Here is a 26,130-nt window from a genome sequence, read left to right as displayed (position 1 = left end):
AAAGAAGTCCGATTTATCAAGCTTGGGGAAGGCAGCAAAACAACAAAACAGTCCCAGACCACGCCAAGATAACACGAAATATTTATGCACGTGGAATATAAGATCTCTCGAACGCTCAGCAAAGTCGATGCAATCGCGTGTGTTCGGGCGCGCGTGTGCCTGTACGTCCCTGTGAAGCTGTGTGTGCGTCGGCTTTTTAGCTTGTGCAACGTGAACGTCACTTAAATGCACGTCATGAATTTAAAAAAATACATTCACTCCGCACCAGAAAATCTTGATGCAAAAGGTCCCATGGCGTGTGACAGTTTTTTTGTGATGATTTATGAATTTGAAATAAAAACTTGAGAGCCCTTGGCTCTGGTCCCTCTGCCCTCTGATTGACTTGCCAGTCTGCTAAGCACATCATATGCATTTGTAAATTAAAATTATGGCATTAAGTCTGAGCAGTGCCTGTGTATCTGCCTGATGCAAAGCCCTTGACGCAGATGTGCCTTTTACGTTACATTAATTTATATCAGGAATTTCGGTATGAATCTACCCTTCGGGTGCACGTCGCCTCCTTATTACTCTTCTATCGCTACTACCGCGGTTACTGTTCCCGTGAACTTCACTAAGCGGTTGCACTGTTTAACCACCACAGTGTGGCTCACAGCAACGCACTCACCCGCCGCACAGCAGCTCACAACACACCTTTCCGCTTATTCCCATGCATTGCACGAATTTGGAATTCCCTCCCATAATCTCCTATCACCAAGTTTGTACAACTTCGCTAAAATTAAACAAACGTATCACCTGTTTCCCTCTTACACCTTCTCGCTTGCTGCGCGCATGCACGCGTCCGACAAACTCACACATGTGCGCGTCCTTGCCGGGGCCCAGCGAGTCGCTGAAGTACTGCGGATTCTCGATGACGGGGATGCGCGTCATGCCGATGAGCACCGTGTCAGAGCCGCCGTCGCCGGACGACACGGAGCCGCCGCTGCCGTGAGCCACGTGGTGCAGGGGACTCGCGGAGTCCTCCTCGCCCACCACCATGCTGGAGCCTGGGCGGGCGAGCCGGGGTTTGGGACGGCGGGGAAGGGGGCAAACGCGCACCCGGGGGGGAACAGGGTTGGAGGGGTAGGACCGGGGAGGCGAGGGGTGATGGAAGGGGAGCGGTTTGGGGCAGAGGCAACCCACTGGGTGTATCGCCAGGTGGATGTAAAGGTGCAACCGTGGCGCCAGGAGATGCGGGATAATTTATCGGTCATCTCCTCCCAGAGTGACGTGATTCCACTTTACAGGCGGTTTCCAAGCGCAGTTGCTGTGTCGGCAGTTGATTAGTCAAACTGTGCCTTCATGGCGTGATGGGGAACACTTTAGAGATAGTAGGGAATGCAGTGATTCAGTTCTGCTAGGCTAGGCATGGACTAAAACATGAGAATGCTCTTGAAACACAGCATTAATGTATTCCTTAAATCACTGGACATCTGTGAAAGCATTGGACATCTGTGAAAAAGAGCTTCATAGCTCATAGAATTTATCCAGGATAATTAAAGATCCTGTTTATGGTACTTCTAGAGGACAATGCGTTCATACTAATTTCAAAGCCGTAATTAGATGAAAGGGAGGCAACATCAATGGCTAATGACCGAGGCCATGGCTATTCTGCACTAATGTTGACCTCCTGTTACTCTCAGTCTCTCTATGGTTATTAGTACTAATTATCATTAGCCATGGCTAGGTGGTCCAGAGGTTTAACCTGATCAAGTACAAATTCCCTTGGCAAAACCTCTGAGCATCATACTATATTAGAATAAAGTGTCATGGCTGGCTTCCTGCCTGGATTCCTGGCTGCGTTGCGTGCGTGCTGACATCACACCCTCCCTCCCAGCCGTAGCACTCGCGCAAATGCGACAGAGATAGACAGGAGGTGAGGGAGTGGGATGGGGAAGCGAGATAGAGAAGAGAGGTGAGGGATGGAGATACATAATGGAGTTGAGGGAGCGAAATACAGGAGGAAGGAAGAGAGGGAGCGCAGAGGGGTAAGGAGAGTGAAAGGCCAAGAAAGGAGAGGCAAGACAGAGGGAGAGGTAGAAGAGAGGACAGAGCAATAGATAAATAAATACATGTAAACGGACAAAGCCAGAAAGTTAGATGAGTTGGGATATACAGTACAGAGAAGGCAAGAAAGAGGTGGAGAGAGATAGGGCTTTATATAATATTCAAAGTTTTCCTGGCTGGCCGGAGGGATGGTCACGTCCAAAGGACATGTAGGCTGCTAGTCTGGTTAAATATTTCACCCTCCGCTTGCTGGGCAATGTTAAATACTATAAGTACTGAATCAATCGGGGGATATTTTATCCCAACATTATGAACATACTTTTCTGCTTAGAGGAACAGGACCTAATAACGCAACGCAAAGTAGAATTTATATGAGATATAAAATCCCACCAAGTTTAATTTACCCACCACCTAAAAGTGAATAAATTAGTTGTAATTGTGACATGGCTATTTGGTTGTTGTTGTTGTTGTTCTGGTGTTGCGCTGTGCCGGATGACAGAAATAATTGTCTCTTTGTGCCGGCATCGTCTCCTTGCGATCGAAGAGAACATCTCATCAGGAGGTTGGCATTAACGCTGAGCTCTTGGGGACGATGCTGTCCGTGCAGCAAGGGGATGGATTCCTCACAGGAAGGCCGTGGGAACTGTTGACGAGCGGGGGGGGGCCCCCGTGGCTCAAGTGGATCGGCGAGCTGCGGCGGCGAGGGTTAGTGGGAGGTGATGTCTACGGGTGATGGGGGTCAACCCCTGTTTCCCGTCACCGTCCCATTCAGCACCAGAATGGTGTTGGCAGTTGCACAAGGATGTGTGTGTGTGTGTGGGAGGGCTCACCAAACGACGGAGCACAGAGCCTCCTTGTCCTTGTCGGAACTACGGAAGCTTTCAAAGTAGAGCTGCGCCCTAAATACTAATCAACCTTTCCACAAGGCTGCAACAAAACCTAGCTTTTATACTGTTGAGAAATTGACCTTTGGATTCCTAATTCTGTTTTCTTCCAAAATACTTGTTTTTATTATTATTATTGGTTTTTTTTTGTTTTAGCAATTTGATTCAACAGCCTGTTAGACCCTCTGAATTCTAATGAAAGTTCTGGGGGGAAAATTTTTACTCTTTCCGTTTTCAATCGCGAGTGCCGTATAATGATATACAGCGACGTGAAAGAAGAGGGCACTTCAATAGGTACAGACACTTAATGGTGTTGTAACCTGTCAGTGTGATTTCAGTAAAAATTGCATCGTGAATGGGGCTTGACCCTCGTGCTGATGTGCAATATTATTCTTTGAGATTTACAGGATATGTGAGAGAAGATGACGACGACACCCATACGCAACTTGCACGAGGTGTTATTTGTCGCATCTCCTGACGGTGGACATGTGAGTCAAAGCGATCGCGGCATAAAGCTGCACCTAGGCAACGTTTAGAAATGGGTGTTTTTGTTGCTGTTGCATGTGAGCATGTTTGTGAAGATGACAGAGTGGGGAGCGGTGGCGGAGTGGGCTATGAACCTGGCGACTCTCGAGTCGATTCCCGCTCAAGACCAATAACAGTGGCGAATATTTGAACCAGTACCTGGGCATCCCCTAGGTCGACTCGGCCTCAAACGAGTATCTCGTGCGGTGTGTAAACATCAGCACTGGGGAGACAAAGGCCGCCGGGCATGGTGTCGGCCACCCACCCCCCTCGTGTTACCGCGCCGGCCTTCGTAGGTGTTCGCTCAACAGTCTCTGAAAGGGTATATGAGGGATCTTTGTCTTTGAGGATGACAGAAGTGGCAGGCAAAGCTGAAGCTTTAAACATCGCATTCGGGTGAAGTCATTTGTATTCTTGGCCCGTGCTCAGCGACGTTGGGGAACGTTTGAGAATTCTTTTGAAAAGGGCAGCAACCGTGGGGGTAGGCTGGGCAGCTGGGTTTGAGCTCTCCTGTTCGGGAGAGCAAGGTGGCACGGTCCTTAAATCTGACACGAGCAGAGGCTGCCGAAAGCCGTTTCACTCTGGCGACTCCAGGAGGATTTACTCGTGCGTTACGTTCGACGGCCAACGCGTCTTTCACCCACGCGGGCACTGCAGTCCCGTGACACAAAGCCATCGCTTCAATGTAACACAGATAATTTGCTACAAATCCGCAGCTGTGAAGGGTTTCATAAATAAGCAATGAAGGCAAAAAAGGAAAAGGGATGGCTTCAATTAAGCGGTCCCGCTGACCTCCGAATGAAGTTACAATGAAAAGCTTTGGTGCAAAAGTACTGAGCTGGACAAGTGATGCAGTTTCTTCCCTCGGACAATATTATGTTAGTGGCCATGGAATAGTTGCTCGCTGCGTCAGTGTTTTCATAGTGAATATAAATAAAATGTAAAACAATGTTGGTGCGATGTAAAGGGTTGCTGATCAAGGCAAATTATTGAAAGCTGCCAGGCAATTTATATTTGTTCCCTGCCAAAACAGTCACGATTTGCCGTCAGCCTGGCTAAATGTAATGGAGTCATTTTCCTTTGCGCAGCTCCGATATTATATAAGCGTGTGCGTTGCTAATGCATTGTTGTGTTGTTTATTAATGCAATGTTTTCTGGATTTTAGTATTTTTATTTTTTATTTTATAATAGGTATGTTGCAAAATGGTACCCATGTAATGGACAATAACTTTTCTGGGATTTCTCTGCACAAGAACAACGCAATCAGTGTTCGACTGCCAGCATTGGTTGCAATGCAAAACGTGAAAACGTTTGTACTGTTATTAGTGTGCACACCACACCTTGCTTTTCTGTTACGCTTTCGAAGTGATTGTTGAATGGTTTCATTTCACCTATGCATACCAATATGCACGGGTAGTACACATTGAAGCCTGGGTAGAGAAAGTATCCAGTTTCTTCCACGCAGAATTGAGCCATATTGATGGTAACTCAACATTTTGAATGGATTCATTATTTTGATTGTGTTCAACTAACAATGAATTATGATGACCTTTTATAGGGACATCAATGCCTTTAAATGTGCCATGATTATACACTCGATCCTGTTTACAGATTGCACAGATTTTTTTTACTGCAGAATTTTGCCAGCACGTTCCTCCAAATCAGCAAAGGTCATTGGTGCTGCTACCACATTGAAAACGTGGGGAGCGACTAAGTATCTCGGTGGATTTTCTTAACGTCTCGTACTTTGCAATTCGCAAAAGCCAGGAACGTTGAACTTATTTCATAGCAATTTTTGTTCAAATATATTAGGATCCTCTATAGCCCTTTGCCAGTTCACTGCGGGATGAGGGTCTCTCCGTGCTATGCGGGTCATGTGGGTTATTTGACCATACTTCACCGTGTTGGTAAGGGTTGGTAAAGGGGGTGTGCCCAAGAGCGGTTCAGATATCACTCGTCACCGACTTAAGCCATGACCACGAATGGCACTCAGGTGCCCAGGTTTAAAGTGCTATTGCACTAACCGCTGCGCCAAGGCAATGTAATGTTGAACAGGAAAACAATATCTACCAATATGAAGTTCACAGCATTCTACCATAAATCTCCGCACGATAACAGCGTGTCACGTCAGTGACTAACTAAATCTTACACAAGCTGAATATCAATATAAATATCATGATTCACAGTGCTTTTGTGTCCTTTGCACAGTCATCTTGCCATTCCATTAGCTCCAGTTAAACCTTTGCGCGCAGTGTCAAGCATGTATCGTCTCATCCTACTGTAACCATTAACCATTCCTGGTGCATATTTAAGTCATTACCGCGTATTGATTGACACCCTCCTCCGAATTTGAGCGTAAATATTTTTTCCGCAGATTGTCACTCTCATTAACTCCTGTTTATGTTCGAGGGAAATTAACCTCTTGGCCCACAATCACGGAGCGATTGCAGCAGAGAAACGATCTCCACGGCCACTCCACCCTCTCCCCCCCTCCCGCTGCTGCCCCTCCGTTTAACCTTGATGGGGCTGCCGAGTGGTTGTCGTTGCTGACTCTCAGAAATTCAAGCTCCCGGCAGTGGTTGAGCCTCTGCCTTACGGCCGACATGTCCGATAATTCTTGTTTGCATCATCCACTCTCATCGCTCTCCGCCCCCGGAATTTTGCCGTGCGGGCATATTTTCTGTGTCACTTTTACAAAGAGGCCGGGCACTCGGCTTCCGACAATGTCAAAAGGACTCCAATGTCGCCACTGCCTTTTTGCATATCCCATCCGTATCGATCGTGGTGGCGGAGGTGAATACTTTTTTCAAAGTGGATGGAATGGAATGGGTAAAGTCTGGACGGCACCGATGTCTGACATCAGTGTGGCATAGTAGCATATGTCCGGAACAATTTTTAAAAAAATGATAATTAAATCTGTGCACTGATCTGTGCCGTTCATTTTCTTGAACAAATTTTTTTCAAGTACCCCATTTTATATTTTCACACTAAATTGATGTATAGCTGTACATTTTGGGGAAATAGACCCAGCAATTAACTGTTATTTTTGGACAGTGAATGGCTGTGCAATATTGCATTTGCTGCTAGTTGCAGAGGTTCGTGGTTCGAGATCAGCGGCTGCCCTAGTTAATACTGCGGGTGTATTAACCAAACATCTGAGACATCTGCTTCAGAGTAGATGTTAGAGATTGCGTGACGTTATTTAAAAAAAAAAAGTAGTCGCCCATCTGTGCCAACGTCATGATCCACATAATAAAAAATATACAATTATTACATTGGGTAACAGCATATTGCATCATTGCCCCTTATTGGCATAACTTACACATCTCTCAAACATAGTGCCTTTGTGAAAGCCTTTGTGCAATAAGAATGGTGCAAATGATCCTTATGGTGGTACCCCGGGGTACAAAATAATAAAAAAAAATGTCCGAGGTAATTAAATATTTTATTTCTGGGACACTATTTTTTCCAGGGGTGTTACTTAACTCCGCGACTGGGGTACCAATCAATCCGAAATCAGTGCGACTCCGCGATGTTCAAACACAGCGAGGACGATTGCGCTGAAACCCCTGAACGCTCGCGGCACGCACCGTGGCGGTGGTGCATCGTGAGTACAGCTCGTCGAGATGAGTCGACTGCCGCATCGCCGACCATCAACAGACTAAACATGACTGCATCACGGACATTATGTGAGGGGTGCCGCCATAAGGTTCAAATACCAAATGTACAATGTTTATTTCATGTTTTTTTTAAGAGCGGAAGTTCAGAAGAATTGTTTTAGAATTTAAAATCTGTCAATGTTGATAGCTGTCTTTCCACTTCTAAATTAATCGCTTGAAATGTAAAATTAATATGCTGCTTTATAGAAGACAAACAAAATGTTGCACATATTTCGGTGTTAAAAAAGACCATAAACAATAATGCACTGAATTTCGATTTAAAGCTTTCGTGACTGCAATGATTAATCTTCTTTGGTTCTTTCTGAAGAGATGCCGCGACTCTAAGCTGTCTCTCTCCCCCTCCTCTGTTCCGACCATGGACGAACTCGTCCGTCTGAACGGGGCCCGTAGCTATCCGTGGTGCTAAAGTTGAGGGCGCTTTGTTCCTCTCACACAGCTTAAAGGCCGTGATCTGAACGTGGCTCTTTCACTCCAGCGCTGTCCTACCAGACAGTCTCGTCCCTTCACCTGATGAAGGCCGCTTGTGTTGTGGCCGAAACGTCGTGAGAATATTATTGTGTTATTTTATTTTATCAATTTATTATTTTATTCTCATTCTACGTGACTTTACCGAAAGAACCAAAGAAGAATAATGCACTGTTTTCCAATTCCACAGTTCGGGGCTTAAAAAGCCACTCGTGTTTTAAAATGGCAGAACAAAATAGACACAATTTGGCAATCATTCAGAGACTGAGAGTGTTAAGAATATACATAGCTAATGCTCCATCAAGGTTAATAATGATTTTTCCATCGATTTTCACCTCCTACCTTCCATTTGCTCCCCGTACCTTCAGAAGGCACTGTGATCAGAGATGCCCAATAAAGTGCAAATATGAGCTGATATTTTAAGGAAAGTGCCCCAGCTAATGCCAAAACTCGCATTTCCCCTAAATATCAGAAAACTAGCCTAGAAAAAAATACCACTTCTTATTACACGTGTATTATTACATCTGATTGGAAGTGCAGTTAGGAGACCCTGGTCCTGATTTACTAGACGTCTTTGAATGGGTACTGATTGAGTCTCTGCACTTTGTGCCCCAATCATTCATTTGAAATTACCAATTTTTGCATCCGTCGTTGGAAATCTGTAACTTTTATTGTGGTAAACCTACATAAACGTGACCTGATTAAGCAAATACACGACTGATTCATGAGCATAGTTTTCGCGAACATACCGAACTGGAATATAATTCCAGTGATAACCTTGGAAATCCAATGCGTGTGGTTACTTTGAGATTTGCATGCGTGCACGCATTAATCTAGGCTCGAGAATCCGAGTTAAATTGTGAAATTAATGCATTCATGATGCTGCACATTTAATAATATCACATTTTATTATGCTAATGCTAGCAGAATAACAAATGTAAAAAACACATTTTGCCTACTTTTATAAAAGGGCTCATTATTTTATTTTCATTACAGATTGGTTTTTTTCTTATATTAGAAGAAATCACATTACATGCCTCAGTTGTTCGCCTTTGGAAGTGAATGATAAAAAAAAAAATCACTGCTGATATGTGTGGCATTCTGCCGTCCTAATTAAGACTCCATCAGCTGATATGTCAAACAAGTCCCATTGTCTAATTTTTCAGCGTCATTTAAATTTCTTGGCATTTTTGCCATTTCACGCCGAAAGCTGTTGCAACAGCCAGGGATAAAATGGGGGCAGTGCACTACAAAAGGAGGCACAGGAATGCCATCACAATCTCACTGTGCAGTCCATCGTGGTTCGTGCAATGAGTGAACATGCCGAGGTGGGGGTGGGGGGAAACGATGTGAAGATAAGATTTATTGCTTTCAGAATTCGTGTGATTTGTGAAAATTCTTTAAAATTGCCCTCCAAAGTGTGGAGCCCTGGTGAGACAATAGTGCTGCTTGTCTTTAGCCAGCCGACTGCTCTGAGTTTGTGCTTGCCTCGAATGTCACATTGGTCAGATTGAGTGATCTGTAAGGATTTGTTTTCTTAGTGTAAATTCTTTTTTTTTCATCATAAAACCTCATCGTCCGAAATTGTTGGGCAATTATTAGTCTAGTGCTTCACTTATTAACCTCCAGCCTATAACTCGCACCCATTAATTAAGTATCCAGCAGTTTCACGTTAAACTGGTTGAAATGCTTCAAGGCATTTGGGCTGGCTCGTTCGTGCCTGTCCTGAGCTTCTCACGAGCCTCTGAGCGTTATTCATCGTTTTGTTTACAACTGTGACTAATGTGTGCCTACAAAGAGACGGTGGGTGGGGGGGGGGGTTACACGCACCCTACAGTTGAAGCTCGCCCGTTATGAATCCTCAGGGGCTTGTAGAGGGTGTTGCCTTCATTAGCAAGAGAGATGTTTTGTGAAGATGCACCAATAACGTTGCACTCCCAGCCGTGGCTGTGAATCATTTCCCCTGTTGGCTGTTTCACCGTAACGCACCGTTGAGTTTGGTCTCTTTAGGTAATGAAAATCTAACGCGCACGGGAACTGGCAGGTCCTTTTTGTGCATTTAATTACACCTTCAGGCTTCATTAATTTACTTGTAGAATGAAACGCCAGTGAAGAATGGCTCAGGGTAATTCGTTTTTTTTTAAATGTATCAAAATGGAAAATAATAGAACTACAGCACAACATTTTAATTCTCATACAAATAATGCAAATTTTAAGACTTTTTTTAAATACCACATTTGATTTGCATTGTTGATTTTGTGTGAATTTACTCTGTAGGTAAACTGGGGGAATGCATGCTGGTGGCAATTTAGTTACATCGCTTTTTCAAACATCTTTCAAACCTGCCTTGTGGTCGAGGGTTCATTGTTTTTAATTATTTTAATTAGTTGGACATTTAATGTTTACGTTGCGGCAGCGTTAGCAAACACGAACAAAAAACAAAGCAATTTAAATATTGACTTCAAGCTTTCGTGACTGCAGAAATGCATATTCTTTGCTTCTTTCGGTAAAGTCACGTAGATAGGTTCAAAGAAAAAATAATGTTTGTTATTTGTTTGTTATTTTCTTTGAACCTATCTACGTGACTTTACCGAAAGACCAAGGAATACAAAGCAATTTGTTGTATTCTCATTCACATCTTAGGTCAACCTTGCCCTCCATAAATCAAAGCTTAAATTATTGCTCCGGGTTTAATTCTGTTAAGTGAATAGCCAAAGACATATGGCTACCTGCGAGACAGATAACTTGAAAGCATTTTGGCCACGCAAATCCAATTTTGTCCGGGGCCAGTTTAGCTCTCCTGGCTCCTGAGCTGAAATCCGCTTGCCTTGCCTTCCTCCCTCAGCGAAGCCCTCCGCTCTGCATTAAAATCCCTGGGCTAACGCCGCTGCCTGCCGCGGGCAAAGTGGAGATACCGGCATCAATTGTAATGCCTGAATCATTTAAATCCTCAGGTTGATTGGCACCGTTGGAAGCAATTGATAGGATGTCTACCCAGTTGGGAAGGGGGGAAACTTTGAGGGGAAATGTTTCATCGCAGTCCTCGTAGCCTCAATGAGAAACAGACGTCACAAGTAACTAAACATATTTAACTCTATTTGGGTAATTGTTATGCTTCCAAGAAGCTTGTGTTTCATTAGCTGTATCTTGGAGATTATTGATCAAATTTGCAGTAAAAACGACTTGGAATTATGTGCCTCCAACTCAGAACATCAAGTTCTACTTTATTAATAATCAGCTCATGTGGTAGTGGTAAATGCAGTTTAGTGAGATCATTAAATATTCCACAGGTTTAGTCTTTATCTAAGGATAAACAATAGATAACACTTTCATTTATATAGCATTTAAATGCTACTCCATCGCAAGATGCTGTACCAAAAACACGTATCTGTAACAGTATAGTTTGGAATGTTCGGGACAAACTATATTATAATATTTCTTCAAACCATTTCCCCCAAAATTGTAAAGTTATTTGTTACAGAACGCTTGTTGAAATGCTGTAAGATGATGGCTGTTGTTTAGAATTAATATGTTAATATTGGATATTTCCAAATGCTTCACAGCTCAGAGCGTTTTCATAAATTATTCTATTGGCAGTGATGTATACAAAAATTAAATTGCATGTCAATCACACTGTATAACCTGACGTGCCTAATTGACAGTTATTTGGTCTCATATGAGTTTATGCATTTGTATTGGTTTACAATAATCTACAAATTCGATCTTTTAAATTAACATTCGCAATTATAAAAAATATATCTGGACAAATAAAATAAAAATCAAATCGTGACAAAAAAAACAGTCTTTATTTTATTCAACTTATTAGAAGGAAATCAAAAATAAAACAAACATCTACAATTCGTAAACAGCAAATACAGTTTATCAAATATATATATGAAACTTATTGGACAAAATAAGTCAGACAAATTAAATATGAGACATATAAAATTAGTTTTTGTTATACACTATATAAGTACATATAAACACCATGTGTGCGTTTAGCTAACAAACCCAAAAGATGTTAAATTACAAGCTGGATAATACATGGTGCGTACACAGGAGGAAGATGGGCATGGCAATCATCATGGTAGCCTAATACATCTCAGCGTTTATAGATGATTTGACACATTCTCAATTGAGTACCGTACAGCACGATATAGGTCATCGCTATGCTCCGGTGCAAATCGCCACGTTATTTTGATGAGCCTCTTAATTGCTGTTTGCCAATTCTAATTAAGAATTTGCGTAGTATTTTTGACATAACATCAACTTTTTTTTAAATTCCTGTCCCTGTTTAAAATGTTACGTGCAAAGGTTTACGCAGGAAAAAAAACGGATAATTGGGCACACAACTGCGTGGCCATTGCAATGATACTGAGTCAACATATTTTGTTCAGGGTATTATACACAAATGGCCAAATTAGACATATATACACTGTCTACACTTAGCGCAAACCCATAGCCTCCCATATGCATTCACCACAACATTAAATGACTGATGCGCTATGTAGTCCACACAACCTGATATTCGTATTGGTCTCTATACATCATTGCATTGGTCATGAATTGACAAACACACAACTTAAAAAAAACTTTTGTAACTAAGATGCAAATGATAACCATATGCTAATGATCCGTGTAAACTGTTGAGCGAAGGTAAATTCATTGTACCAGCTTGCGATATCACAAACGTCGGTTGCAATGAAAATCTTGATAACCTGCATGCTATGTTATTGGATAAGGCACTCTGACATTTAATACATATATTACTGAGATAATGTCTTTAAATTATTGTATATCCATTCACTTTAGGTCTGGTGTGTATTTGTGAACAATGTCTCATCAGGCGTTATCTTTATGTGTTTGTATGACTTTTGTTAATATATATACATATACGAAGACGAAGTTTAAATATATACAATTGTCATAATCCTAAAGATTGGTACATTGTAACTTTTCTAACACTTAAAAATGTAGTACTGTACATTATTTTAGAAAAAAATATTTATATTAATTTCAGCACCCTGGTCAGCAACACTATGTAAAAGCCTCCTCCTGCTATTCAATGTAAATTAGCTAATACATTGTATTAATATCACACTATTGTTATCACACAATATAGCATGTATATTTCACAAAAATATGAATTATTAGACATGCACTCAAGATAAGCTGATGTTTTAAGAGCCTAGAGTAGAGTACATGCATTTATGTGTAAACATTTGACAGGTGTATATTGTTACTTTAGTTTGGGTGTTTTTTCAAATATTGTAATTTGTGGGATGCAACATGTTGTAAGATATGGTAGACTGTATGAACTTTTTTTTACTTTAGTATTTTTAAAAATGTAGATCTATACTATTACAGTTTAAAAGTAATGAGACTTGTTTAAAATACCTACAATAATACACACAAAACAATATTCCTCCAGAAAACCGACATCTATTACACCACCTCTCGTGACATAAATGACATCTCTCCCACAAGCCCAGAGCTGCGTTGTCCCTTCGAGACTTTCAATACTGCAAAAGCAACACATTTTTCTCCACATTTCCTCAGAAAAGTTCCTTTAGCGTGGGGGGCAAACAGGAAAATAAAACCGCACTCGTTGAATTTGTTGAGCCAACACTGTCGGGACAGCCACACGATTCGACTTGCTCTGGTTTCTACGGAGACCAATTATGTATCGCACTACTCTGCACAAGGCGTGTCTCGGGCACCCGCGCCCTTGCCAAAACATGCGTGCATAAATGTCTGAAAATTGGTACCTTTCATGTTGAATTTGGAACGTCCGTACTTGTTGATAAGGACGATCATTCCAGCGAGTACGATGCAGGCAAATGCCGCAATGCTCACTGCCAAGTACACCTGCGTTGACAAATGCATAGTTCTTGATTCAATACAAGTTACGAGTACGGTACTGTACCACAGCATTAGTCAATTCGGATCAAGTTTAAGCTAAGGTGTCTCCCCTACACGGCAAAATAAATTAAGTGGGCACTTATAAAGTTAATCTGATGTCAGCGATGTAAATTGTTCCTTCCCATGGAAGGGGACCAGTCTTCTTCACATTGAGGCTGCTTTTGACTTCCTGCAAAGCAGTACCAATGTTATTGACCTCATGGGCATGAGAGGTTGAGTCAGTCACTCATCGGTAATTAATTGGCAAGCTTTCAGCTGGCAAAGCTTTGGAGAGTCGATTGAGTTTAATCAGCGGCACCACCTAGCCATATCGTAGTTACAGCTGAAAACCCGTCAAAAAATGTAACTGCAATATTTTGGTGGGGAAGATAATTGCAATGCATATTTTTAATATATTTAAAAAAAATAGTTTCGCAATTTCATTCTTTTAAAAATAACTAATTTCCTTCATACCTTTTTTTTCAACAATTGTTATGATTGCTGTAATCATAATAAAAAAAGCCTCAATCTATATTATTACAAATGACACCCACTTAAAACGAGAACATTTACCAGTCTACTGAATGACAATGTTGCAATTACAAACTGTTTACATGTTACTCCTGTATTGTTTTGGTTAAAGAGCCCAGCCAATGAATGCATATCAAGCATCCCGAGTGGATGAATGTCACGCAGTCAATTTATAGGAAGTGATCCTGTCCACACTGCATGTCAGATGTTGAGTGCCAGACTTGTAGATTAATTTGATGCTTGGTTTTCAAAACATTGCGCATGGCAGTAAGATCACATTTGTATTTCATCATGCAAAGGTGCACGCCGTATACATTCTTCAGAAGTGATATAATATGAACAAGTTATCTTCCAATTTCGTGCAATTTTACAATGAAAACATTTATTGTTCCAAACATGCAATGGAGACATCAGCTTGTATTTGCAAACATTGGTCGAACAGTATCATTTGGCAACACTGTAGAGCGGACCTTATCTTTAAAATGCGATAAAGTCATAATTGCTGTCGTGATCACCATCTTAATCGTTACAGTCGAAGGGTTAGCACAACGCTTCACTTATCACTATTTAGCATTTTCATCGAGATAAAATCTGGAGAAAATGTGCATTTTAAGCACAATTATGTTTAAAACAATTTTTAATTGTGCCTTTCTTTTCCCAGCCGCCACCAAAAGAGCCTGACGGTGCTGTTCATGCGTGCGCTGCGCGGTGCGTGCCAGCGTTAATTAAAACTGCTCAGCTGGCCACATGGCCTCATGTTATCGGTCTCGTGCAGACACTGCCCCGTGATCAAACCCCCCCCCCCCCCCCCATAGCCCCCTGCCAGCGATTCTCTTTTTTATTGCAACCAAAAACCCCGACAGCGTTGTCGACTCTGCACGCCTTGAGGGGAAGCTGAATTATTCACAGAATCCAAAGGGGCCGTGGTGCTAAGCAGTGGCAACTCACTGACCCCGTATGCCTCGCCCTCTGGCTCCTCCCGTGTCGCGTTCGGTGAGATTGGCCCGTCTGTGAAATTCATAATAAAAATAAAGAGTGCACGGTGTCACAAAGTCACAAGGCTCCAGCATAACATGCATATTTTAGTTCTCTTTACCCTTCTGTCTAAAAAGGGCTTGCGTTAAATTGTGTAGAAGATTCACTTGAGGTTTGGTCACTGTGTAAGCACTTTTGTTACATCTTTTGTGAAGTATAGTTTTATTTGTGAATAAGGATCTTACAACGCTTTCATTTTTAATACGTGAGGGGATGGTTTTAAGGTTATCAAGGTCCTCAGTCGGGGCCCCAAGCAACTGCACACACGAAATATATTTTTTATAGTTGCTGCTTCAGTAACTCTCATAAATAAATAAAAAGCTTGTAAATGAATTGCCTATTTGGTTAATCCGTAGCTGTGCATCAATCTGGGACCCCCTTCAGCCACACGGCTCCCTGCAGCTTAAACGTTTAGTTGATGGATGAGATTGCCATTATGAATGTGTAAAAAAATCACTAAGTTACAAAAAATATATTAAGCATTACCGCTTTTGATGACGACTTCTTCCGAAAGGAAACCTATAAATTGAAAATGCAAATAATTAGACTCAGTTTTCTACATGTCGCTGATGCTGTAAATTAATACGTTTATGTGCATGTGCATGCCTGTGTTAGCATATGGTTATCTTGTCCTGTTCCTAAGACATATACAATTATAGGTAAGCATTTAAAAATATATATCTGTAATACCCTAAAATTTTGTGTAGATCAAATGAAATTAAATACCTTAACCGACATTAAAATATGCAGGATTGGTGCTTGCCATAACTCTGGCTTATATTTTGCTATCTTATCCTAAAAATAATTGACAAGCTATCATATATATGAGACGCAATGTTTAAATAATCCTTGAATTTGGTAGAAATGAGATGGTGTCTAAACAAGAGATGTTTCGCAGGTGTGCCTATTGATAGTCTCCACGTGTTTCTAATGCAAAAGGCGGTATGGTGGCCAATAATGCATGAAAACCAGTGTTGATTTCCCAGTGGTTGATTGCTCAATTGATGGAATCTCAACATTAATCCCATGGGAACAGTGTGAGGTTTAATTGAATGTGTGGCACTGCACAAGATACATTTGTTGTAATAGGAAGAAAAAAAAATCACGTGTATATATATAGAACGCTATCTTTGACAATTATATTCCAAGTGTGCTGTCTGCAAGTTTTAAATTGAAAACTCCATTTGGAACTCGCACAGAGAGATTTGGGCACCATACTGTGTTACATTAGGTCTCTTTTGAAGTGAGCTGTATAGGTCTCATTATCCACAACAGGAATAATTATTTTACATGTCCTGAAAACACTGTTGGTCGTACGTTTAATGATCAGAGCTGGAACAATCCAAGTTTAGTAAAAAATAAAAATGTCTGATAGTGGCTATTTGTAGCTTCATACAGGTTACTGGGCTGCGACCATCACTGTGTAACACAGAAAAACTCAGTTTAATGACAGGGACCTCAGATTTTGCATTAGCCTCTGGAGCTACCCACCCACCTCAGGATATGCACAGTTTGCATGCGAATACACTTTTGGAAACTAAAGTCCCGTCGTATCTCACACTCTGCATTGCGTTGATATAATATAATCTATACATAGGTTTTTGAGTGGACATTTTCCCAAGGTTTTTCATAAAAAAAATCTGATAAAGTGGCATGAAAGTGCTAACATTTACACTGAAACCCAGCAGTGGAAAGTAACGTCCACAATTAACACTGAAATTCAATAAGAAATATAATATAATTTGCAGTGTGATTTAGGTTATTTTTTAAAAAAATTCTTGCTCGAATTCCAAACGAGGCATTTTTAGCACTGTAATTTTAGACGTGTCTCAACGTGTTACAAATGAACAACTACACTGGGGTTGATAAATTGCACGGTCTTAAAATATATATATACATGGCAAATATTAAATTTTGATTTAAAGCTTTCGTGACTGCAGTAATTCATATTCTTAGTTCTTTCGGTAAAGTCACGTTGAAGGGAAACAACATAATAACACAAATGGTCGAAACGTCGTGAGAATTGTTATTGTTTTATATATATTTTATTATTATGTTGTTTCCCTTCAACGTGACTTTACCGAAAGAACTAAGCATATGGCAAATATTAATGAGATATCAAAAGTTGGGAACTTTCTCATTTATTTATAAATATATATGAAAAGAAAAGAAGTCACGTACAGGAGAGTTAATTATGGAAAGCTCGTGCCATAGTGACATTCATGCGGGACGTTTCCAGCCAATTGCCCATGCGCGTGCCACATCCTGCAGTGTGGCACGATTAACGCATTTATCTCACCAGCATTAACTGGCAATAGGTTATTTCTATACGGATGTCTGCTCACCTCGCCACGTGGGGCACGGCAACAGCTGCCTGTTCACAAATAGACGGAGATGGGGACTTTTTTTTTGCATGGTCTTCGAGCTCGCTTTTTTTTTGGGGGGGGGGGAGGGGGGCGGGGCTCGGGGACCGTCGTGATGAATGTCGTGACCATGACAACATAGCCCAAGTGTGACTCTGTGGAGCGCACGGGCAGAATAGTAAATCGGGCTGCTTGGAGTACGGGTGGCAGGAGGCCCGGCGAGGTGTTTGAGGGCAGCGTGCACAACGCAGGCTTCCCTCCAGAGCGATTTGTGTAGCACAAGTGACTAGGTGTGCGCGTGTCGACGTGACCGCTTGTGTTTTACCCCCCTTGAGTTTTGCCCATCAACAAATATGCTAACCGCTCACAAATGCATTGTTGGTGTGCAGTAAATTACTATCAAAACAGTAATTGTGCCTAACATAAAGCTTGGCAATACGCTGCCAAGGAACACTTAAGATAATTTACTATTTATTGGCACTACACTAAATAAGGCCCCGTAGATACATAAACAGCCTCAGGGTGATATTAAATAGGATCTGACACTTATTATCACCTTGTGAATATAAATATAACTCGAGCATAAGATTTAGTGGACACAGCGAGAGATTCAATTATACCCAACATCTGACACCCATATTTTTCGCATGACATTGAGTGCAGTTTCTGGTTTGTACCAATGCGTTGCGTAACAGTGCTGCCATCAGATCTGTTACTCAAACAAACCTAGACACTAAACAATTCATGAAATTTCTATTTTTTATTTGAAATATGCAAATTTGAATATCAACGACTTTGAAATAAAATAGCCTAATATTTTTTATGTAAATGTAAAGCGGTACCCTTGAAAATCATAATATGCCTCCTCACTGAAATTATTTTCTATAGAGTTACAGATAATTTTCCCCATTTGGGATTTGAGGATTGACACCGTGCACACAATTGTCCACTCTTGAACAATATCCTTTTGAAAATTATACCACAGATTACTATTAAACAGCCAACGGCCAGTTTTGTCTAATCTGCTGCAGAAATTACTTAACTGCTTGAAATGAACTCCGACTTTCATGCACACTGCCTTGGGTGACGAAGTCGCTGACCACCAGCTTGTGTTCGCATCGAGCTGAATACAATCAATGCGTTTGATCGCAAGTGTGAATTATCATCATCACCATTCGATCGCCATCGGCGCTGGCAGTCAATGCGCATCGCATCTCACCCAGCTTTCCCTTTTCGACCAAACGCTCCTCGGGTATGCCGCTATCCCCGTGCGCCTCGAATGCTCCCACGATTTGCCCGTTAATCCTCCGCTCATGTCGCGTGGCCTCACCGGAGCTGTTCATGAAGTGGCAGTAGACGGTGCGCGACACAGTGCCCAGGCTGTTGCTCGCAACCAGGGTGTAGTTTCCGTTATTGTGATGGGTGGCCAAGTCCATATCCAAGCAGCCCTCTAGGCCGTCTTGCCCCAGCGGGTGCACGATCAGCGAGACGAAGCGACTCTCGTTGAGGTCCACGCCCTTGTACAGCCAGCTGAGCGTGGGCAGCGGGTTCCCGCGCACCATAAACGGGATGCACCACACGTGGTACTTCTCTGCCTTGTTCAGGTAGATGATCTTCGGAATGTCTGCGGCAGTTGCGGGGTGAGAATGCGAGACGGCGCGGTTGCCCAGTGAGAACGCACACCGTGCGGCGGCGCGTTTCTTTAACAGTCACGTGACAAATGGGCAGGTGGCACATGGTCACGTGTCAATCTGGAGATAATGCACCGGTGTTGGGATGCTCGGCCTTCATGGATTTACCAAAACTCAATTGTCTGTCATTTGGAAATCACTGGACAATGCATTTATTGTCCGGTATAGCATTCATTTGTTTAGCCCCTTGAGATTGATTGCTAGCCTTGGCTAACATCAGTAGCAAGTTATATCTGAATTGCTCCTGAGCATCTCTCCTTTAACTTAAACATATCCACCAAAATGGTGAAGTATGGTCAAACAGCCCCCATGACCATTGCAGTATGGGGGAGGCCTTCGTCCAATAGGGGATTAGCCAAAGTGCTGTCAATTTATTTTTTTCAATCAAGTGCAATCTGACAATTGCACATTGCCTTCGACCATACAGCTTGTGATCATCTGCTGCTGCAGCAGCAATGGAGCTGTTCGTGTGTAATTTGAAGAGTGTGCAGGAATTCCAAACTTAGTTTCACTAAAATTCCAAAAAAATTGCTCAAATTTGGCAGTGGTGTGAAGGAAATGGCCACAAGCTAAAGAATTGTTGGCAGAATAAAAAGGAAACTGTCATAAGACACTTTATTGTCCTGAGAGTGAGTGACGTTTGGTTAAAGGGAGGCATTGCTTCTCAAAATGGCACGGCTCTCTGCTCATTGTCCAAGTAGGTTTGGGCACAGACATGATTTTATTGTGTTTCTTTCGTGATAAAGACCATCATTCATTCCTAAGTTTGCTTCCTCAGCATATATACAAATTTCGCCAGTCGAATATAATAATATATTCCACAATATATTAAAATAAAAAGTACACCACATATACAGTAACAATGACAAGTGCATTGATATGTTCATATAACTTGGATTCAAATTAGAATGTTAAAATCATGAATTTTACTTAAAAAAAAACAGAATGAATTACTTTCTGTGTAACTCTAAGACGACTCATTACCCTTAAAAACTAAATCGTAAAAAAATTTGAGGTTTGTTGGTTCATATAGTTGGAAATGTGAATTAGTGGTTAATTTGGTTAATGTAAATTAACCACAAGTTGTCTTTAAGAATATTCACGGCAGAGTAGGCATATATGTTCTCTTGGAGGGTAAGGCACCATGTTTAGATAAATCACAGATAAATTGGGCAGAGGAAATAGTGTAAAAAAGTTGCTGACATCAATAATGCATAGGGCTTGCACTACATAGCAGTACATGTGTGTACGTATGTTGAACTTCTATTGCGCCGTATGTAGCCAACTGTGATAATCGGAGGTGATTGACATTACATTTTTGGTTCGCCACATTTTTGAAATTTCTTTCAAAGCTATTTTCAAATGTGCAGTAAATACATCAAAAGGACATAAAAAAAACCTTTCCAGTTTATTGATGGCTTATTTACAGTCGGTAATGGAGTGTGTTCCATACAAATTATTGGTTTATAATAAATGCCCTTTAATGACATGAGGCCAGGGCCATGCCACTCCCGTTGCTCTAAAATGACAGTGGAATTGCAATATGTGCATTGCAGCTGCGTGCTCTCCTGCGCCATTAGGCTTTGAGACATTATGAATGCAAGCCGTGTGGAGGGACATTGCATGCACTCATAATTCATTGCAAGATCCTATTTTCATGTAGACACATTACGACGCACTTGCCAGCAACAGTGCAGAATAAGCTAAGGGAATGCTGGACGAGTGGAAAAGCTCAGCGACAGGGTAGAAAAAAAAACCCTCCCCAAAAAAAAATATCCTTAAAAGCGACGAAATTGCTTCACCCAAAACGAGAGAGCACGATTGCATTACTGCTATGTACGTATGGGCCGCTGTTTGATTATTATTATTCATTCTGAAGAGGAACACATTAGCTGAAATTAATAAAGGGGCCTCACAAGTCATATCTAGTAAGCGGCGTTAAGACTACGGGCATAAGATTGCACGATTGCACAAGGATTGGACACCAGAGATGCATGTTCAGAAAGGAAAAAAACAACAATCGTTCTTCAAAGGTCTAACGGATTCAGGGCAAGGCGCACTTACATTGGACGGTGATTTGCACCGAGACGTTGGCCATTCCCACCGCATTCTCGGCTGCACAGGTGATGTTTTTGTTGTTGTCCTCGTACGAGATGTTAAATATTCGCAAGGACACCGCCGAGCCCAGTTTACTCTCCTTCTGGGATATGAAACCGCCAGAGCACTGGTGTTAGCGCACAGTTTGTGAGTGCAACACATGGCACGTACACCGTAAATATACTCACGCAAGATTATACCGCACTTATAATGTGTAATACAATAAGTATATAGCACATATATCATTCATCGGTATGAACGCGCACTGTTGTTTAGGATGGTGTTCAACTGGCAAAGGTGATAATTGTGTCGACTCACTAATGCATGGGCAAAACATTTGATTGTTAGATTGATTGAAACAGCCACTGCACGTTAAAAAGCAATTCACTTCAATTCCAATTGGCTTAAAGAAAGTCAAGAACACAAGTGGATTGTCATCTTGGAAGAACTTGGTTATGGCACTGATGTCCTGGGCACACCCATCGGCTCCCTCCCCCTCTCTCTCTCTCTCCACCATGGTCGCGATCGCAGCAAGGCGAGCCAAGTGCGTGCTACTAAGCGGCACAGAGAAGCTACGGGCTACTTTCGGCTTCCCATTTTAAGAGCCAAACAATGGACAATAACATTCCCGATGCATTAACGGCGAATTAGTGAGGCTATCAAAATAATGTAATTCATCCATTCGCCAATAGACGTCTCCCGTAAGCAATGCCAACCGACAAAGTTGTCCTATTTAAATATTGTCCATGCTCTCCAGGTCATGTCGTGCCCTCTGACTATTGTTGGTGTATTGCTCACCCTTGTACAATTTTTGGGTTTTCAAGTGAAAAGCAAAACAACAAACAACAATCAACAGGAGCGTGATTATTTTGGTCAGGCGCACAGTGAACTGTGTCACTGTGAATACAGCATCATGGTAAACACGATCATTGTGAATTGATTGGATGGCTGGGGGTGCAGGGGACAGCCTGGAGGCCCCTGCGATGGAGGAGAGATGGAAGTAGCCCCATAGCGTCCGTGGGAGTTTAGAGGGCCCCTCCCCCTGTTGAAGGCTCAGCCCCCACCTTTGAAATTATTAGAGCGAAGTCATTTCATATGCAAACGGTCTGCAGTAGTTGTAAGGGGCTGCACAAAATGAAAAAGAAAACGTACAATTCAGCAACTTTGAGAGTTAAAAGCAGAATGCAGAATAGGCAAAAAAGCATATCGTATCGTTACTCATTCTGTTCAGCTTTTAACATTTGTTAAACGTTTGTTTAACAGTGACTGTGTTGATGCCCCCTGCGAGCTTTTGTATGCTCCCAATATTTTTTACTTTTTGCTTTTGCCAACACCGCAGGACTCAGTCGGCAAAAGCGTGCGAAAAACAGCTGTGTACCCCAGCCACATACCCCAACCAGGAACCCCAGCCGAGAACCCCAGCCGAGAACCCCAGCCGTGAACCCCAGCCGAGAACCCCAGCCGTGAACCCCAGCCGTGAACCCCAGCCGTGAACCAGACCACGAGCGAGAAAGCTAAGGTGGGGGGGGGGGGGGGGGGTGGCGGTGGAGGCGGGGGGGGGGTCCGGCCGAATTCACACAATGGGGGAAAGGATCAGATAAAATGCGAATCAAGAAACGGGGTACCAGCATAGGTGGAGTTTGACTTCTATATTTGGGGGGGGGGGGGGGGGGCAGGGGTTTGCTTTCTCCCTCGAATTAAGAATGCATATCATTTTTATTTTCATTGTAAACTATTGAAAATAAATTAATAAAGGTGTTCAGTTTGGGGGGGGGGACATTGACCCCTCCGTGCCCCCCCCCAAGACTCCGCCCATGGGTAACGATTCTTCCTATACCCTGCCAGTGATTTTTGCAACGGAGACCTTCCCCTCCCCCCCCCCCGCTGTTCCAAAGTGGATACTCCTCGCATGCAAGGTCGCGGCAATCCGCGGTGTTCAGTCGGGGACCTCACCTGCGGCTCAGACACGGAGCTCAGGTTTGCGAACTCCCACCGCAGCAGCGGAATGTTGCCCGTGGCGCTGCACGTCACCATGTCGTCCTCCCCCTCGAACAGCAAGATGTTGCTCTTGCTCACGTGCACCTCTGGAGCGTCTGCAGCACCGCCGCCGTCGGAGAAACGCAGAGGACGTGGACTCATGACACGGCATGGCCAGCGCTGCTGCGCTCACACACTGAACTTTGAAGCTCCCGTACATTTGGTGACTGTTTCCGACTAGATTTAATCAATAAATCGACCGATGTCTATTTGTTACACGAAAAAGTCCCGTTTAGCCAGCTACCCAGACAGTTTGCAAAGGAGAGCCACGGTGCATCAGGAAAGAACAGGAACAACAACGTAAAGTTGATGCGTGCCGAGGAACAGGCTGCAATGGAACAGAACACGTCGCAGGCGCAGGCAGAAGTAGTGCTGAACATTTTCTTTTTGCAATGTGAACAATATAAAACAGGTATATTGCCTACAGTCGAGGTAAATTCACTGGGAGGCAACACCAATAATAATAATATATTTTAAAGAGGTTCCATATTTGTCCGTTAGTAATAATACATTGATGGATGGCTCCGCCCCTGCGACCAAAGCCCACGAAGACCGTATCGCGAAAGTCATTTTATTCCTCTGTTACACGGCATACATCTGATGAGAGGTGAAAAAAATGGTGAGCCTTGCCTGTGGTGGTGGTGGTGGGGGGTTCGTGCTGGCCACAGGTTTGTTCTCATGTCTCTCTTTAACAATGTTTTGCATTTATATGACTCCCTCGTTCATCTCGAATGACCTTCCCGCCAATAGCAGTGCACATTTAATTAGTGCCACTCCTGAACTTCTCAAACCAATTCATGTTATATTTCCTTTGAAACATTCAATATATTCTTGAAAGGAGACTTATATTCATTGCTGCCCTCCCCCCAACCCCATATTCAGAGATGCTCTCTATATTTTCACTTTGTGCAGAGAACAGTTTGCTCCTAATGTCAATCAAACACTTTCTTTTTTCACCCCAATTCCCGTCTTCACTCCAGCTCCATGGCCAAACATTTAATCAACACATGCCACTGCCTAACTTGTATAAAGCAGCATCCCCCATCTATAATCTCATCACACACGGCCTTTTATTGCCCATTTTTACATTTTCCGTATCCCTTGCATCATGAATTTATAAAATAACACCATCCCCTTCCCACTCCAAATTTTAATATACAGCTCATGATCTCATTCCTTCGCAGTTGTTTACATAGCACGCATTTATATCCATTTCTGAACGTGGCCACGTCTTGATAGGACACAAAGACAAAGATCCTCCTTATTGCCTTAACAGACTGGTAAGGCAAGTGCTGTTTGCGATCACCTATGAAGGCTGGCACAGCACAGGAGGGGGTGGGTGACCAGCACCATGCCCGGCCGCCTTTGTCTCCCTAATGGCGATATTTACACACCGCATTAGAGGCTCATTTGAGGCTGAGTCGAACCAGAGGAGGCCCAGGACCGGTTCAAATAATCGTCACTGATGTTGGCCTGGAGTGGAAATCGAATTGGGGTCGCCAGGTTCGTCGCGCAGCGCGCTAACCACTACACTACCGCTCCCCGCGGTTTATATCAATTTCTGATGGTGGCCATGTCTTGCTACAGCACACACACACACACGCGCAGTTTTTTTTGTGCTGTAAACACTGCATGTTGACCCTGCGAAAAATGTGCATCTGTAGCTTGGAAATGTCTCTTATACAGCACTGCACAATCTCGTAGAGAAAAAAAAACAGTAGCTTATGCACATCACTCTCGTGAACCGCAAAGCTTTATTGTGCTGTTGTTGCATTGTATACGGCATGGAAGCTTCCATGATTTCTTAGTTCATTTAGCGGTGCGTTTTAAAGCCAAACCACAAAGCAACCATTGGGCTCCAATGTATTTCGTTGCACGTAGTTTGGAGTGGTATACTCTCGACTGCCTCTCAACAACAATTATATGACCACCACACCCGCATTCTAATGATCATTTAATTCTTATATATACAGTTTAGATTTTCATGAATATTTAACTTAGTGCAGTGGGATCACCACAACTGTCAAGATACATTAATCCAACAAAATGGATACAATATAAAACTTTGGTTTAACATGAATAATTTTATTCTGGTTTGGTAAAGTCCTTTTCAATCAACAAACAAATATAATTGAATTGATAAATGACAGCCATCTGTCTATCTGCTGCTGAATGAAGGCCTTTCCATGTTGTGTCAGTTATGGAGGTTGTTTGAGCATAACCAAACACGCTGGTCAGTTTGGTTTGGTGGGGGGGGGGGGCAGAGGCCCAGGACAAGTTACTTCATATATCACCGTTGTCAGCCTTGGCTGGGAATCAAACTTAGGTCACTGGGTTCATAGCTGGGTGTGCAAACCACTGCGACACTGTTCCACAAAAATAATTTGAGCAGGAACAAAAGAGCACAATCATCGTCGGTTTACTCAATTTTTTCGCATGCTGTGTCAAGGGTACAATAAGTGTCACCTTAGAGAGTCACTGCATCAATTCAGCTCTGTGTTTATTTCCGATTTAACTCCCTAATATTTTAACTCAAATAATCGATTGCAAGTTTTCCACTGTAAATAGTTGACATTGCATAAAAATGTTAAATCAGTGTTATTCAAGCGTATATACATATATAAGTCTAAGGCAAAAAAAAATGTGTCAGCGAACTTTTTCAAGTTAATTAAATATAATAACAGGTTTTTGTTAACCATCAGTTTAAATGATGAAGGCCAGTCAGCCAAAACATCAAGATCTTCCTTGCCTGTCAGTGACAGTTTAATTAATACGTTGTTTCACATACTTCCTCAACACACACATCAACACACAAAGCACATCTCTGTTCATACAATTTTAAATTAATGGCAGATGTAGGCAAAACAAAAGGAAATAC

General features: G+C 42.4%; 1 protein-coding gene across 6 annotated transcripts in view; it reads right to left on the bottom strand.

Moving 5' to 3' along the window:
- NTRK2 (neurotrophic receptor tyrosine kinase 2) overlaps nt 1-26,130 on the bottom strand; it is a 77,632-nt gene that overhangs the window by 42,199 nt on the left and 9,303 nt on the right. For 4 of the 6 annotated variants that reach the window (XM_076066826.1, XM_032953287.2, XM_032953286.2 and 1 more), the window contains 7 exons: nt 23,169-23,308; nt 21,183-21,318; nt 18,758-19,051; nt 15,551-15,583; nt 14,982-15,037; nt 13,366-13,465; nt 852-1,043 (listed from right to left, as the gene is read on the bottom strand). In XM_076066826.1, the coding sequence (XP_075922941.1) occupies nt 852-1,043; nt 13,366-13,465; nt 14,982-15,037; nt 15,551-15,583; nt 18,758-19,051; nt 21,183-21,318; nt 23,169-23,308 (951 nt within the window). The remainder of the gene's footprint in view (nt 1-851; nt 1,044-13,365; nt 13,466-14,981; nt 15,038-15,550; nt 15,584-18,757; nt 19,052-21,182; nt 21,319-23,168; nt 23,309-26,130) is intronic. The other 2 variants (XM_032953288.2, XM_076066827.1) reach the window with 2 other exon arrangements.

The sequence above is a fragment of the Petromyzon marinus genome, chromosome 13 (assembly GCF_048934315.1).
Source record: "Petromyzon marinus isolate PM22_M1 ecotype Great Lakes invasive population chromosome 13, UKy_Petmar_22M1.pri1.0, whole genome shotgun sequence".
Taxonomy (NCBI): Eukaryota; Metazoa; Chordata; class Hyperoartia; order Petromyzontiformes; family Petromyzontidae; genus Petromyzon; species Petromyzon marinus.
The sequence above is the reverse complement of the archived record's forward strand: the minus strand, read 5'-3'. Positions and strand labels throughout refer to the sequence as shown.